This window comes from Haliotis rufescens, unplaced genomic scaffold, assembly GCF_023055435.1.
Source record: "Haliotis rufescens isolate VD_foot unplaced genomic scaffold, xgHalRufe1.0.p SCAF_8, whole genome shotgun sequence".
Classification (NCBI taxonomy): domain Eukaryota; kingdom Metazoa; phylum Mollusca; class Gastropoda; order Lepetellida; family Haliotidae; genus Haliotis; species Haliotis rufescens.
In genome coordinates, this window is record NW_025964372.1 from 5,062,433 (window position 1) to 5,079,235 (window position 16,803).

Sequence of the window (16,803 nt, forward strand, 5' to 3'; positions counted from 1 at the left end):
TCATTGTCTACTTTAGGAGAAATTACACTAATATTTATGTATTTCTGTTCATTGTCGACTTGGGAAATTATTCGCAGGACAATTATAGATCGTTTAGGAGGCATGTTTACCACCATCGGGTGTTCATGTCGTTGGCATGCAGGAGACAACAATCTGCAGTTATCAAATTTCGACAATGTGTGTTTAGATTGTAATTCAATATATTTAGAGTGATGACATGAAATAGTGATTGTTGTAAATGGTATTTCAGTTTGTTGGCCAAAAATATATAATTTACATTCCAGTGCTTTCGTCAATTCCGTCGTCTTATTTCCGTCTGAACTGTGTACCATATCAGAGTCCGGGTCTCTGACCTTATGAAATGAAATGTTATTAATCATGTTATATGGACTTTTCAAATAATTAGAACTGACAGTTCATTATACAATGACTATTGCTCAAGGTTCACTCTCTTGTTCAATTGGCAACAATTAAGTCATTTATTTCACACAGAGCAGCAGCCAGAAAATGTTTATGAGTAACCGAGTAACCGGAAGTTGAAAAGATTGTTGACACTCACAATGTTTAAGAGTTACATTTGAATGATTAAGTCACAGTTTTCAATTTTTATGGACAAATTTGGAAGCTAACGTAATGTAGCATATTCTAAAAAATCTAAATCCAACTTGCTGTTTGGCCACTAGAAATAGTTCAAAATTTGTAATTCACGCGCGGTGGCCTTGCACGAGTGTACGTTCATGAAAACTCTTCCACCGGTGCCGTCACCGGCTAGGCGATTCTCATCTAAAATAAGATCATTTCTGATCTGAAATGTGTTGATTATTTTGGAGAAAGAGTTGTATGTACATGATGTATATTCATTTAGTTTTTGTTTTGCTGTCATTCCAAAATCGAAATTTGCTCGTGTTTTGAAACTTTTCCCATGATTGCCTTTTTTCTCTTGATTTCTGTATGGACGCACATACAGACTGAAATACAGGTTATCTCTACAATGCCATAAAATTACTTATTAGACATAGATACAACAGGAATAATCAATTTGGAATTTTTTAATTCCGATATGGGAAGTTTTATTGACATTTGCTGCAGAATTAGGGCGAGACCAGCCTCTGAACAAGTCTAAATTCCTGAGATTGTTCATATTTATAACAAAAGAGTTATCTTTCCTTGTCGATGGCTGCTATGATGGAACTAGTTCCCAGGCAAACACAATACTAAAAGTAAATATGGGGCAAAAGGAAGAACAAGATCCTGGTGACTTGAACGTAAAAAAAATGAGCTTTTGGTCATCATGGTCAAGCTGAGGGGAAATATACTTTCTCATGTTCATAACATCATTTAGAATAAAAATGAGGATGTCTAATTTCTCTCAACTGACAGCTGAAAAAACACTATCCAAGCACCAAGTGGAATATTCTTGAAGGTCACACGACATGTGACTGTGGTTGATTAATGAGATTAGCGACCAGACTCCCACTCCCAGTATGCAGTAATTAGTCCTGTTCAAACCAGGTCACTACTGCTACTGGCACACACCTCCTCACTAAACACTGCTGTTATACTGCTGTAGTACTGCTGTAGTACTGCTGTAGTACTGCTGTAGTACAGCTGTAGTGCTGCTGTAGTGCTGCTGTAGTACTGCTGTTGTACTTCTATGGTACTGTTGTTGTACTGCTGTAGTACTCCAATAGTACTGCTGTTGTACTCCTATAGTACTGCTGTAGTACTCCCATAGTACTGCTGTTGTACTCCTATAGTACTGCTGCAGTACTGCTGTTGTACTGCTGTAGTACTCCTATAGTACTGCGGTTGTACTCCTATAGTACTGCTGTAGTACTGCTGTTGTACTGCTGTTGTACTTCTATAGTACTGTTGTTGTACTGCTGTAGTACTCCAATAGTACTGCTGTTGTACTCCTATAGTACTGCTGTAGTACTCCCATAGTACTGCTGTTGTACTCCTATAGTACTGCTGCAGTACTGCTGTTGTACTGCTGTAGTACTCCTATAGTACTGCGGTTGTACTCCTATAGTACTGCTGTAGTACTGCTGTTGTACTGCTGTTGTACTTCTATAGTACTGTTGTTGTACTGCTGTAGTACTCCAATAGTACTGCTGTTGTACTCCTATAGTACTGCTGTAGTACTCCCATAGTACTGCTGTTGTACTCCTATAGTACTGCTGCAGTACTGCTGTTGTACTGCTGTAGTACTGCTGTAGTACTGCTGTTGTACTGCTGTTGTACTTCTATAGTACTGCTGTAGTACTGCTGTTGTTACAGTGTTCATTCTGGACTTGCCTTGATGTCAGCCATGGCCCCCTTGACTGCTAAAACTCCCAAACAAGGAGGTCTATTTGAGAATATGACTGGTCATCAATGATAAGCAAAATAATCCATAAAACAGATCTACAGTCTGGGAACTACAGTGATCCCTCGCTACAACGCTACCTTCGGGGGCCAAATTATTGATGAGCGTTATAGATGATCAACGGTTTAATGAAGGTCGAGTCGTAGGTGGTAGATGACCAAGAAAACAGTATACATGCTCTGCCTACCTAACACGATCTACATTGCACGTTTCAGAAGTTATTTATGATTCATAGTGTAAAAAAAGAATTGATCCAATATTAATATGCGCTTTCAAAAAAGAACAATACATTGTATCCCTTCAGGTGAATAAGCAGGTAGATCAATAACAAACTTGGTCAATAACAGTATGAAATTTGATATAAAACATCACAAGACATAATGATTTACCTTTTAAAATGTATTTCCTGCTCTCAAAGGCATTGTTTTATATGCAGAGATTAAGATTAACGTGTGTATTTTCTCGTAAACTAAGCCGGAAATAGCAATCAGCTGTGCACACGTTTCCTCCCAATCTACCAGTGATTCAGTTAAAACGTACCCAGTGATACAACTTTAAAGAAATCTGATGCAATGATCGGAAGAAATTGTATCTGAAATTATAAGAACCACAAGCTTAGCACTTTGGTACAGATTGTTTGCAGGATATTTTTTGAGGTATGGAACGATTTTGACCAGTCACTGTAGGGACTTCCCGCACTACATGTATTTCGAATGCGAAAACGTTATGTTGACATTTAGTAGTCAAACTGACTCAAATATGACTTTTAGCGAGTCATGGTACGGCATTTCTGATGTGTGTATCCATTCTCTTGCAACTAAAGTTTGTTTCAAGGCGACAATAGCGGTAATCTGACCATGGTTGCTGTAAATAACGGTGAGTTGTGCGATTTACTGATCACTTCACATACGATTTCGCCGAAATTATTGTAAACATTATTATAATTATTGAATGAAATTTTGAAAATAATTAAAAAATATATTGCAAACATTAGTCCAGATAAACAATGAACATTTTTTTTATTACCAGATACTATAATAATAGGATCAAATTGCGTACTTCAGATCGGATTTGTTGACTGGTATTTCCGGTGTTACGTGATCGCGGTGATCGGATGATAATGTTTTCGAAGATGGGGGAAAACATCGCGACATTGGAAAACTTGAGTTTACTGAAAATGTTAGTAAATTTTGGGAGCCATGCTTTAACGCGTGCTATAACCGAGTTAGCTCTATAGCATGTATAGCGCTATATTGAAGGGCGCAATAACGAGGGAACACTGTACCTGGTATTAGAAACTGCCCTTGGTCATGCTGGCATGCTGATACCGAGATTGGGAAAAAATGTTTTTTGCGCAAAATTGGGATTTATTTCAAAGTTATTATTTCCTTGATTTCGGAAATATTTTTACATAGCTTTCAAATATCAATCCTCGTCCTTTTTTTTATTCAAAATATCAGTAAAATATAAGTCACCTATACAAAGGCATTAGAACCGTGACGATCTGGGTTAGAATTGGTCTTCAGCAACCCATGCTTGTTGTAAGAGGAGACTTACAGGATCGGGTGGTCAGGCTCGCTGACTTGGTTGAAGCATGTCATTGTATCCCAATTGATCAATGCTCATGATCTCAATCACTGAGTTGTCTGGTCCAGACTTGATTATTTACAGATCGCCATCATACAGCTGGAATATTGCTGAGTATGCTGAGTGCGGCGTTAAACAACAAAACAAAACAAAACAAAACAAAACAAAACAAAACAAAACAAAACAAAACAAACGCATTAATTAACTATACCAACATGATCGATTAACAGGAACAGCGACATTTTTAATTTATATAACATTGGGGAGGTGGGGCAGCCTAGTTGTTCGCCCATCACGCCGAAGGACCAAGTTCGTATCCCCACATAGGTACAATGTGTGAAGCCCATTTCTGGTGTAACCAGCTGTGATGTTGCAGGAATATTGCTAAAAGCAGCGAAAACCATACACGCTCGCTCACTCACATTATGTGTTTTGACTGACTTCCAGTTTCGATCAAAGTTAACAGAACCGATATCCCATATGTGGCTGAACGAAGGCTGAAAGTAGGATCCCAAGAAATCCCAAGTTGGTATGAAGTCCTGATCCTAAACAATAACACCCCATTCAAAGGATGATCACAGTTATTCTGTGGCCACCATAAAGGACTTGAAAAGCCTGCTATTAATTCTAAGTATTAGCCCCCTCCGTGTGGGACAGCTGCAAATACCCTCCTGCAATCCTGGACACAAGGCTCGAAATCAGTTCTAGCGATCTGGGACTTCATAATGAGATCAATAGACGTGATAGAGGAATGGCTAGATCGGCATCGAGGGTTGCGTCCAAATGGGGAAACATAGGATATGTCTAGAAATCAATAGCACGGTTGAAGCAGGCGCAGACTTCAATGCTGAGTGTTTACATTTCACTTGTTGTTGAAGGTCAAAGAGGGAAGTGAAATGGGGGAGGGTTGGACCAAGCTGAAGTGAAATGGGGGGAGAGTTGGACCAGGTGGTGTTGAAGTGAAATGGGGGAGGGTTGGACCAAGCTGAAGTGAAATGGGGGGAGAGTTGGACCAAGAGTGGTGTTGAAGTGAAATGGGGGAGGGTTGGACCAAGCTGAAGTGAAATGGGGGGAGGGTTGGACCAAGAGTGACGTTGAAGTGAAATGGGGGAGGGTTGGACCAACGGTGGTGTTGAAGTGAAATTGGGGGAGAGTTGGACCAGGTTGAAGTGAAATGGGGGAGGGTTGGACCAACGGTGGTGTTGAAGTGAAATTGGGGGAGAGTTGGACCAGGTTGAAGTGAAATGGGGGGAGAGTTGGACCAGGTTGAAGTGAAATGGGGGGAGGGGTTGAACTGTGGTGGTGTTGAAGTGAAATGGGGGGGAGGGGTTGAACTGAGGTGGTGTTGAAGTGAAATGGGGGGAGGGGTTGAACCAAGGTGGCGTTGAAGTGAAATGGGGGGATGGGTTGAACGGGGCATGCTGAGGGTGGTGTTTAAGTGAAATGGGGGGGAGGGGTTGAATTGAGGGTGGTGTTGAAGTGAAATGGGGGGAGGGGTTGAACTGAGGGTGGTGTTGAAGTGAAATGGGGGGAGGGGTTGAACTGAGGTTGGTGTTGAAGTGAAATGGGGTGAAGGGTTGAACTGAGGGAGGTGTTGAAGTGAAATGGGGGTGGTGTTGAAGTGACACAATAGCATTAAAACCAGATGTTTTACTCCAACAAAATCCTTGCAATCTGTTCCTAGGACTTTCAGATCAGATATTAAACATTGTGGCTTCTGTGATCTCAGTATCAGTGAAGCATTCAAACAAGCCTGTCTGATTGATGTATCTTGAAAATGAACTTAAACAGTCAGTTCTGAATGTAAGCAATACAAGTTGTGGATATTTTATACACCTTCTGTAATCTTTAAAGATTTTAATGTGTTTTCCGTTGTCAAAAATAAAATTTTCAAACGAAGGTGGTAAAGAAATGAAGTCGGATAATCTTAGAAATCTGCAATCTGATCAACTCAAAACCACACATTCTTTATCAACATTTATCAACAGATCACTTGGGATTCATCTGACACAGAGATGAGACTCGGACCCTTGCCACACATCCTGTTGAATGAAACTACAGCTGCAGATGAAATCAGGACCCTGAAGGAAGGGAATTAGCTCAGCAGGACTTGCATAAAAAGTGGTGACTTAACAATGGCCTGAATACCCGGAAACTTACAACTTACAACAATAGTCAGGGAGTTTGGTTCATCTCGTGTTCATCCCATTGTTCAGAAAAGATACTTGAGATAAGGAAGCAAGTTGTCATTTCCCTGATTGAGGACATAAGACTTTATGACTATGGCAACACTCTTAAATCTTTCACTAAGGGTGAGTGAGGGAGCTGGGGTCAACGCCTCCTTGGACAGTATTCAGTTATATCACAGCTTGTCAGCTTGATGTGGGATGAAATCCTGAAGTGGTGCATCTTCCCGAGGCAAGAGAGTTAAAAGTCCAGTTTCCACCCTTGCCTAGTCTGTCTTACAGACCCTGATACAAATTAATATCAAATACAGCCCATGCAAGTCTATAATGTTTGGCAAGTCTAGATCACTGCAGTATCTGAAAATGAAGAGAGTCACTGGGCTCCTTTTTATTATATTTTTATTAAGATACCTGAACAACTGTTTTTTTTATGTAAGATGTGTTCATTTCAGAGACTAGATGTTAGTCTAACCCTTGCCGAACTAGGCTGGTATTATGGAGTTACATTTTGGCTTGACTAACGAGTCTATGCATAGTCCAATCAAAATCGCACACCGAAATCGAAATTCCTTATTTGTCAAGCAGATTTCAGTCGATTGCAGGATTTGCAAAACATGCGCACCGCTAACTCCTTGTCAACAGATATTTTCTAAATCTTTTCATGTTTTTAATCAAGGTGCACACGTGATTTGATGCATTTCGCGATGTAAGACACGTTTTATCACAATATAGATCTTGATTATCGATCAGATCGTCTTGACTGGGCGCCGCCGTTTTGTTTGAAACAAATGCAAGTGTTACGAGAGGTGGAATCTGATTGGTCCATAGGAGAGGCATAGAAGCCACATAACTCGTAATAGCCACTGGTGGCGCTCCGATCGAGCCCAGGAATTCCAGCCTAGTTCGGCAAGGGTGGAAACTGGTGAAACCCATGAGCACGGGTATGGTGCTGACAAACCTAGAAAAATAACCAGGATCATACAATCATAGGTTTCTGTCGTGCCAAAGGGATACAAATCTGCACAACAAATTGCAGCACCTTAGACCATGTAGACTACTGGGCCACCATGCCCTGTTTCAGTTCAAGAATCAACGGACTCCCGCCAACACCATAAAAACACTTCGTACCATTTTAAGTCCATTTGCTGTTTTTTTCATTCTGTTGCAAAGTAGCAAGCTACAACATGCAACAAAGGGATTGGGTTTTTTTAATCAAGATCACGATAATTATCATGAAATGTTATGACAAGGAAGTAACTAGCACTAGCCCGGACCACTTTTGTTCATGTTAAAGGTATCCTATGGTCAAGTAGAATTTCAAACATTTGGGGGGTACTGCAATATGTCATCACTATTTGGGCTAGCAGACATTCTTGGTTAATTTCCGTCCTTCTATGAGCATATCCTGTTCTGTTCCCGCTGTAATCTGTGGTCACAAATTATGTTGCAGAAATTCCCATACAGTGTAAAATGTACCTATCTTGCAGAAAACCACATTTTGTGCAGAAATTTGCATTTATCTGCCACAGAGTGAATGAGTTTGATTTTACGCCCCTTTTAGCAATATTTCAGCAATATCACGGCGGGGACACCAGAAATGGGCTTCATACATTGTACCCATGTCAGGGATTGAACCCGGGTCCTCGGCATGACAGGCTAACGCTTTAACCTCAAGGCTACCAGACCGCCCCTTATCTGGCACAGAATTTGTCATATATATTTGCAGAATGTAAACATGTGAGATTAAGCTGGTTGGAAATGTGGAAACGGATATTAATTTGGTTTTGAAGCAAAGATGACTTTCAAACTATTGCTTAACAAAAGTGCATGTTCGTTTGTTTACACTTGTGATCTAATTCACTTCCATAAGCTATTCTAGCTGTATATGAGTTCATCATTACTATGCCGTCCAAAAGTCAAAAAGGAGGAAAAACTAAAAAAATCACGAACATTATTTTAACAGTTTGTGGAATTGTCAAAATTTGGTTGCAGAATTTACAAAAATTGACCGCAGAATTTTGATTCTGTGCAAGTGAAATACAGTGGGAACTGTCTGTTTATCTGCTGTCAATAGCTATGATAATAAATAACTTAACATAACAATTACCTGATTACAGAGCCATATCCCTGACAGCAAGCACTATCCTGCTAATGTGTAGTTTCATCTAATCACCATACACAGACCTTACAGCATAAACATCAATGCATTTCAAACAAGTCCTGATTACTTGTATTGTAATAACTGATTACTGATCTTGCTGATTACTCAAGCAAAGGGATTACTAATCCATGCACATTTCAGATCAATGATCATCAACATTCAGCAAACTTGAAGCTTACTGATATTATGGGTAATTTCTGAAGACTGAGTTGAAATTGAAACAGTTTAGCTGGGCATCATACAAGAAGACACGATGTGAAATGTGTAGAGAGTTCTTTCACAACATCTTCACAAACTGCGTAAAAACAAGTACCATCTTTTAACATCTCTTGGTATTACCCGACTGTGGTTTGTTTGTTTGTTTGCTTGTTTGTTTGTTGTTTAACGCCACACTCAGCAATATTCCAGCTATATGACGGCGGTCTGTAAATAATCGAGTCTGGACCAGACAATCCAGTGATTGACATCATGAGTATCCATCCATGCAACTGGGATCGATGACATGCATCCATCAAGTCAGCGAGCCTGACCACCCGATCCCATTAGTCGACTCTCACGACAAGCATAGTCGCCTTTTACGGCAAGCATGGGTTGCTGAAGACCTAGATGCTCTATCCACGAGACTATGGAGGAGGTCTCTGACTGGACAGAAACACAATGATGGAATGTTCTATGAAACTAATGAGTTGTAGATTAAAGACAGAGTTCATATAACATGTACAAAATCTAATCTAAAAGATATAATCAAAATCTGAAAGAGAATTAATTCCCTTTGATCTCCGAAAGATCAACATGATGAATTGTCTTTCTGCAATTTTTCAAACAAGCATGAAAATCAAGGTATCCCTGTCATAACCCAAAGGTTAAAGTTCAAAATTTAGCATTACAATATTTAAGGCTCCCTAGATTCAAATACAGCAGCCAACTTCAAGGACCCCTGAACCCTTAAATTCAAAAACATGGTTCTGGTTACCATGGTTACATGGAATTCAAAGTGTAGGTCAGACAATTGGGTCATCCTTAAGGTCATTAAGTGAGTTAGTGAGTTTAGAGTAACGCTGCTTTGAACTGTATTTCAGTGACATCACAGAGTGTCAGCTTGATGTTGGTGAAACCAGGAAGTAATGTCGACCTCATGTCACCCAGAACCAAATAAGCATGCAACTATTTTCCCCAGTGTAATGATGAGGATGCTGAGTTATGAATCGATATAATAATTAAATTTTTGTCGTGTTCATTGAAATTCCTGCATTCTGATTAGCTGCATTGGACACTTGTTATTTCATTCATTTCCCAATAAATGTAAAAATATAAGCCACGCCCACCCTGGCGGACTACTTTTATTACTATGGAATGTTGGGGAATCTGAATATTATTACATTCGAGGGAATACCCTTTCTCCTCACGTGTATCGTCATGCACAGGACATTCGGCGAAATTCATGCATATTCATTGTCCAAACAACCTGTTCAGCCCGAAAGTCGAGAAGGAATGAAATAGCAAACATGCAGGCTCGCTTGCCTGTTTTTTCCCACTCGCCTCGGTTCCACAACTTTCATGTCTTCAGGTTTCATTTCTAATTAGCATTTTTGCAACTGTGTCTTCCCGTTCTCAGGGAATAATGTTTGAATATGGCGGTAACTGCCTTCTCCCGGACATATTTGTTTGTCTGTTACAGTCTGACTGTTGCAGTTCTTCTCGCCTCTTGCCTTGATCGACAGGTCCTATGAACTTTTTTTTTTATCATACTCTCCTTCGATTAGCTACTGGCTTTGTAGGCGTGACAAGTTATGTGCATAAATTAAACAGTCACCTGATTCATGTCACGCCACAGTATGTATTCCTACACCCGGAATGTTGATCAATCACGTCATTTTTGTCTGCTTTGATATATACAACTGTTTTTGGATACACTTGTGTAGATAAACCATGTTTTCGTTGTCAAATTTAATTATAAGCATTGACTGTGCATTTTTTTCGGTTCATTGCGGTATGAATAAAAAAAACGCATGTGCTAAGCGGATACATACAGTTTGCACATCTGTTTTTCGATTCATACCTCAATGAACCGAAAGCCCGGAGAGCGGAAGTTCCGGGGTTCGATCCCAGGCCGCGTCATACCAAAAGATGATAAAAGAAGGTACTTGTTACCCTGTCTGGCGCTCGGCATGAAGGGGCTAAAACAAGGACTGGTCGGCTCGGAGTCAGTATACTGTGTCTGAGTGGGGTATTCATGTTAAACTGCGGCATGGTATCTCAGTGTGCTAGCACTATAAATCGGCATCAGTCCGGACTAGAACAACAGCCACACAAACACACACACACATACATGCACGTCGCTATATAAGTGCAATAATCTTGGACGCGACGTTAAACCCCATTTCACCTCACCTCACCCACAAATTCAAGATGTTTGCAAGAGATATGAGAGACCTGTGGCTGTTGTTGTATTACTTGACACTCCATGTACATGTTGTCATGACTTAGGAACAAATACATACCCCACTCAGACACAGTATACTGACTCCGAGCCGACCCTTTCCTTGTTTTAGCCCCTTAATGCCGAGCGCCAGACAGGGTAACAACAAGTACCATATTTTAACGTCTTTTGGTATGACGTGGCCGGGGATCGAACCGCAGACCTTCCGCTCTCCGGGCGGACGCTCTACCATTAGACCACGGAGGCGGTCTCTTGAATTTGATTCACCATGAAAGCACCAAGTCAACACTTTATGAAAGGGCAAGTGTTAGCCTTCAAACATCGTTACAAAGAATATAGAAGTTGTTATCCATAAAAAGTTTCATGTTTTCACCTTAAAGAGGTGATAAAACAATGATCAACCTGTCCCTGATACAATGTAAATATTCCCTTTGTTATGTCCACAACTACAGCTGCCAATTAATGAGGATGTCTTTATGTGAAGTGACCCGTTTATGACTTTCCCAAACTTGGTTCTTAGCATCCTTGTCAGAAGATGTTTCTGTGATTACATTGACTACTATTGCCTGAGCTTACTTGGCCAACAGAATATTGTTAGACTCATTCTTCAGACTAAACTTACAGACTGCCCCTTGATAATAACAAGAACATTTACCATATTCGACGTAATAAGCGCCCTGGGCGCTCTCAAAAATAGAAATAGGGGGTTCTTATTAGAATATTATTTTGGTGAAAAAAACAGAGCTGAAAGATCGTAAATTTCGTGGTTTAAGCTGACAGCCTGAAATGTTGACATACAACAGATATATTTTTTCAGAATTTAATTGCCCATAATTCGTGGGTGCATATAACACACAAGTGTGTATTATCATGATTATACACGAATAATTAAGTCTTGTGTACATTGATCAATCTGAAGGGGTGCTGATTGGGACTGTTCACTAGCCAATATATTAGCAAATATCGCCATGGGCGCTTATTAGAGCGGGGCGTTTATCACGTCGAATATGATATAATGATTTTAGACATCAACAACTTCAGTTATGAAAGATTTTTACAAAAGGAAATAAATTTGTCCTGCCTCCAAAGATGATAAAAATACTGACATCACTTACATGCGTCACATATATATATATTATCTTAAGCATGTGGTTGTGGGATTGGTTTTCCAGCTCATCATGCTAATATCTCGTTATCGTGCTCCTGATCCATCTTCTGACACGAAGGATGTACATTTCAAGCACTGAGGTGTCCAGCAAGCTTGTTATCAAGGTTATCAACAGGTAGCACCAGTCACACTGTGTTGATAGCTGTCAATCATGCTGTCATCACACAAGCAGCATTCAGTGTGAAGCTCAAGTAATGAAACAACATTGTAAACAAATCTGACTGAGCAGGACTAATTCTTAATCGTTCAGGACTCGATTTAGCCATGTAAAACATGCACTAGAGCAACATAATATTCATCGTATTTATGTCTACAAGCACCAAGTGCATGCAAAAAACTCAAATTTGAGTCCAACAACCTTTTCTTTTCCACACAACATTGATCTCAATACCTCTTAGCTTTATGTACCACAGTAATTCATTAATCCCCGTGTTGTGTACTTTGTCATGCTTTCCTGGGCTGGATGTCATCAAACTTCGGGTACTTCAAGATTATATCAGAGCTACAGATAAGCAGCGTATCTGCGTAAAATACCCCCCTAAAATATTCAAAACCCAATTACTTTCGTTTAACTTGCGTACAGAAACGCATGCATTAAATGAAAAACTCAAATGTATAAAACAGCACGTGTAAATACCCAATGAAGCTTTTTCAGCATGCAAACAAAGGAGCTAATTTCCGAAACCCAATTACGAGCTAATTTACTTTCCAAGTCAAGCCTATATATTTAGAACAGTTATATGCATCTGAAACATTATATCATTTCTTTTAATCTAAAATGTTCACTAATTTTGGGAAAAAAACAATAGAGTGATGAATAGATGAGTGAAAAAATATTGGTTACCCAATGAAAAATGTAATAACCCAATTTTAATAGAAACCCTGGAGTAAAAACTCAATTGCTCAAAAAGTTATCTGGAGCTCTGTTGTATGCACATGTTCCTATTACATAATACAGCAATACGTCAATAATGTATGTAAAATCAGGATACAGTCATCGGGGATCTGCTGATAAATATATGGGACCAGGGTGCAACCTGGTTTTGTCTTGTGCAATCTGGTTTTGTCTTGTGCAATCTGGTTTTGCCTTGTGCAACCTGGTTTTGTCTTGTGCAATCTGGTTTTGTGTTGTGCAATCTGGTTTGGTCTTGTGCAATCTGGTTTTGTCTTGTGCAACCTGGTTTTGTCTTGTGTAACCTGGTTTTGTCTTGTGCAATTTGATTTTCATGTCAACATGCACCTGGGGCAAGTTAAAGCAAGTTTCTTAAATCGAGCCCTGCAGCTGTACATTGTTGACAGAATTTGTATGTGATAATTTACAAGACAAATGCAGTCTAGCATGTCTGTTGAATATATCTCATAGAGACTGCAATCTGATTAGACATTGAGGAAAGCCTGAAGTGATGCGAGTCCTAGCAGCTGTAGAAACTAACATTTTAAGTCCACTAGTCCTAATGTTAACATATAGCAAAACCCTTAAAAGTCGCAAATTTCTACTGGTCCTTATGATACCTGAACTATTTGGCTGTTTGGTAAGAACTACAGGACTAGTGCAAATTTCTAACGCTGCCTAGATATTTGCAACTTTGGGGAAACCCTCGAGCACGAGAATGGTTCTGAGAAATCTAGAAACATAATCAGTGTGAACCTGGATTCGAACCTACGTTCATCTCTGTTTTGCCCAAGGGACGCAACTCTTCAAAACCACTTGCAGCACCTCAGAAAACTGGTTCACCCATGCCCACCCTTAATCATGTTAATTTTCAGAGATGGAAGATGGGATATTATCATGATTATCGGGAAGACACATATAGGCTAGAGGCACTTTGAACATTATGCTATTTTAAGTCAGCCATAAAATTAGAGGATCTGGGTAAGCTTTTTGTTGAACATTTTCATTTAGCATTTTAAATCTGTTCAGGGGTGTATTAAGTTTAACATTATTACAATGCTTGCAAATATGTTAAGAATGTATGTTAAAATACCCTTGAATTTAGAAAAATAAGAACTTTAATTAAAATCACGTTTCTGAACAAAATAACAATTCTTTCCCGATTCTTTTCCAAGGGCACAAAGTTTGGAATCCTTGACAAAATACTGCTGTTATTATTCATGTGTTTATGTCAACATAACCTGTGATGTAATGTATCGTATGTATTGCAATACAGGGGTTGTAAATCGATGTATTGGATTATGGGCCTCGTATCGGGATACAAACCGTATTGTTACACCACTATATATGAAAACTGTATCATGATGCCAAAAGCATAATGAAAATCATGAACAACAGGGCAACATTTCAACTCCATGGATATCATATGTGATCTATGATCATGACAGTGTATCAGAAAACATTTGACATTCACTGTCGTATCATCCTGACCTTGTGGCCTGCAATGGTCAAACTTAACATAAGTGTGCTTGTGTGAGACAAATAAAATTCAATAGAGGACAAGTGGTCAATTTCGTAAATGGCAACTCTGTGTCAGATTGTTTTTCTCATATTAGTGAAAAAATATATTTAAATTTATGTCTAACCCGGCATGTAGATTTATACTTTTTATACAGAAAAAATGAAAAGGTAAACCTGTATTCACATTGTCAAATTGGTTCATCTGTTCATCAGCGTTAGAAATTGGCACTAGTCCTATAGTCCTTGCCAAACTGCCCAATGGTAAAGGTATCATAAGGACTAGTAGAAATTGCCATTTTTAAGGGTTTTGCTATATGTTATCATTATAAGGACTCGTGGACGAAAACTGTTAGTTTCTAACCCTGGTTAATTTTCAGTCGTTGACTGATTGTCATAAAAAATATTCCTGAAGACACTTTTAAAATTTTATGTTGATATCGAAGAATGCCAAAAATTGATGACATCATTTAAATGTCCTGAAGGCATTTGCCTCTAAAAATTCACAAGCATTAAAGGCATCAGTTTGATACGTGTCACAGCTTCACAATGTTCAATGTCAAAAGTCATGGCAAGCAACAGCTTTTCAAAATGAACAGCAACATTAACAGCTGATAAAACTTGTTTTCTTTTAACGGAATCAGAGTTATTTAAATAATAAAGCGCTGAAAAAAGATATTTCACTACAAACTTGAAATAGTACCCGACTCTAAAAGTATATTCTCGCCTTTGAAGGCTTGCGACATCGATTTCAAAGGAGACGCCCCTTCGTTTAGATCGACATTTGATATGCTAGAGTTGATGTAAATAAAAATGAACTGTAGACATTGGGCTAATATGGCTAGTCGGAGAACAATTAACAGCTACTAAAACTGACAAAGCAAATAACAATACAATTTTATCAAATACATAACAATTTGAAGACGGAAGTGACAGTTCTTACCTGCCAACAAAATTTTCAAGCACACTTGATTTTCCTGCACTTTGACTTCCAACGACGGCGATCTGTGGCAAATCCAGGGAAATTGGGACTCCTAGTAAAGCAAACGCATCCTGCAGTTTGTTCACAATAGGAATTAAATTTTCCATACCCACGTTTCCCGACATTTTGACAGTTTTTTAGTGGGATATTAGACTAAAAATTTATATATTCGGCATGGCGGAAATACGACGACCCTCTATGATGTAAGCGACATCAGAATAATTTATATAAATACTGTTTCTTTCCACATACAGAGATACTATTCACATTGTTTGTAAATAATGACGTATGATAGGTGTTGGTAGAATCTCTCCCGAGCTGATGAATCTCCGAAAACGACACATTAAAATGATCGTGAACGTAAGCGAGCAGCGAATAAATTTATAGGTCAAACTGTGTACTATTTTCCGGACAACTTTTCAACTAATATGAACTCTTTTGATAAACAACTTCAGTCGAACTTTTACTTCAACAGATAGAAATAGACTCGATCAACTTATATTTCATATAATAACTTTAAGTAACGTTGATACAATGATATTACTTCCAACAAATATCTAAAAAAAACATGCTTCAGATCATACTGATTAAATTGTTTTGTTTTTGTTTTGGGTGATTAATATAGGGTATCATTGTATGGCTATAATGCTATAACACAGCCAGCAACTGTAAAATTATTCACTGCAAAACTTGAACAATTTCAAGTAATCACAGTTAATATGCAACGTGGAAGGCTACGATTATCTGGAATGTTATTCATACGCATTTAAGTAGTAGCATTGTAGTTGTTCTCATGTCTTTTCTTTTCATATGTCACCGCCTATTAATTCAGCATATTATACAGTTATCATTTAAATGTTACTAGGTGTCAATAAGAGCTAACTACTTCACAACACACCAAGCCAATTAGCACTAGGTGCTTTTTCAGCAAACGATAAGGTAAATAACGCTACGTCGAATGAAGTACTGTAACCACAACACAATACAACACAAGTCGACAAGATAGTAGCATTGTGAAATTTGCCAAGGGTCACGCTATTCATCGATATCAACACACTTTGACTCAAACCTTAAATTGGACAGATATTACCGTATTTTTAGTAACGAATGTCACAAATCGTGCTACAAATAATGACGCATGTCCTTCAAATTAGATAACCCTTGCTGTTTGTTTTAACCATATAAGGAAGTAAACAGTTGACAAAAGATACCCGTTTAGCTGCCATCTCGTGGCATCACTGCCAAGCACAGGAGGGCATAGACTACAGATATTTAGTACACGATCATTAGACATTGGTTACCGTTAATGAGGTGGGAGCGTCAGATGTTAGTGTTTGAGAAACATATATAAACACACCTTTCTTAAATTATATTTTTAAAATAACATTAACATTAAATTGCTGTAATTTACTGAAACAGGATCACTATTCCTCAGAGTGAGTGAGTTTGGTTTAACGCCGCTTTTAACAGTATTCCAGTTATATCGCGGCGTGTCAGCTTA

General features: G+C 38.8%; 1 protein-coding gene across 5 annotated transcripts in view; it reads right to left on the reverse strand.

Moving 5' to 3' along the window:
* The window catches only part of LOC124112328 (dynamin-1-like), a 64,672-nt gene extending 49,018 nt beyond the window's left edge, over nt 1-15,654 (reverse strand). For 3 of the 5 annotated variants that reach the window (XM_048389988.1, XM_048389991.1, XM_048389990.1), the window contains exon 1: nt 15,264-15,652. In XM_048389988.1, coding sequence (XP_048245945.1) covers nt 15,264-15,427 — 164 coding nt within the window. In that variant the 5' untranslated portion in view covers nt 15,428-15,652. Of the gene's footprint in view, nt 1-15,263 lie in introns of all 5 variants that reach the window. The other 2 variants (XM_048389992.1, XM_048389989.1) reach the window with 1 other exon arrangement.
* Nucleotides 15,655-16,803: the final 1,149 nt, after the last annotated feature.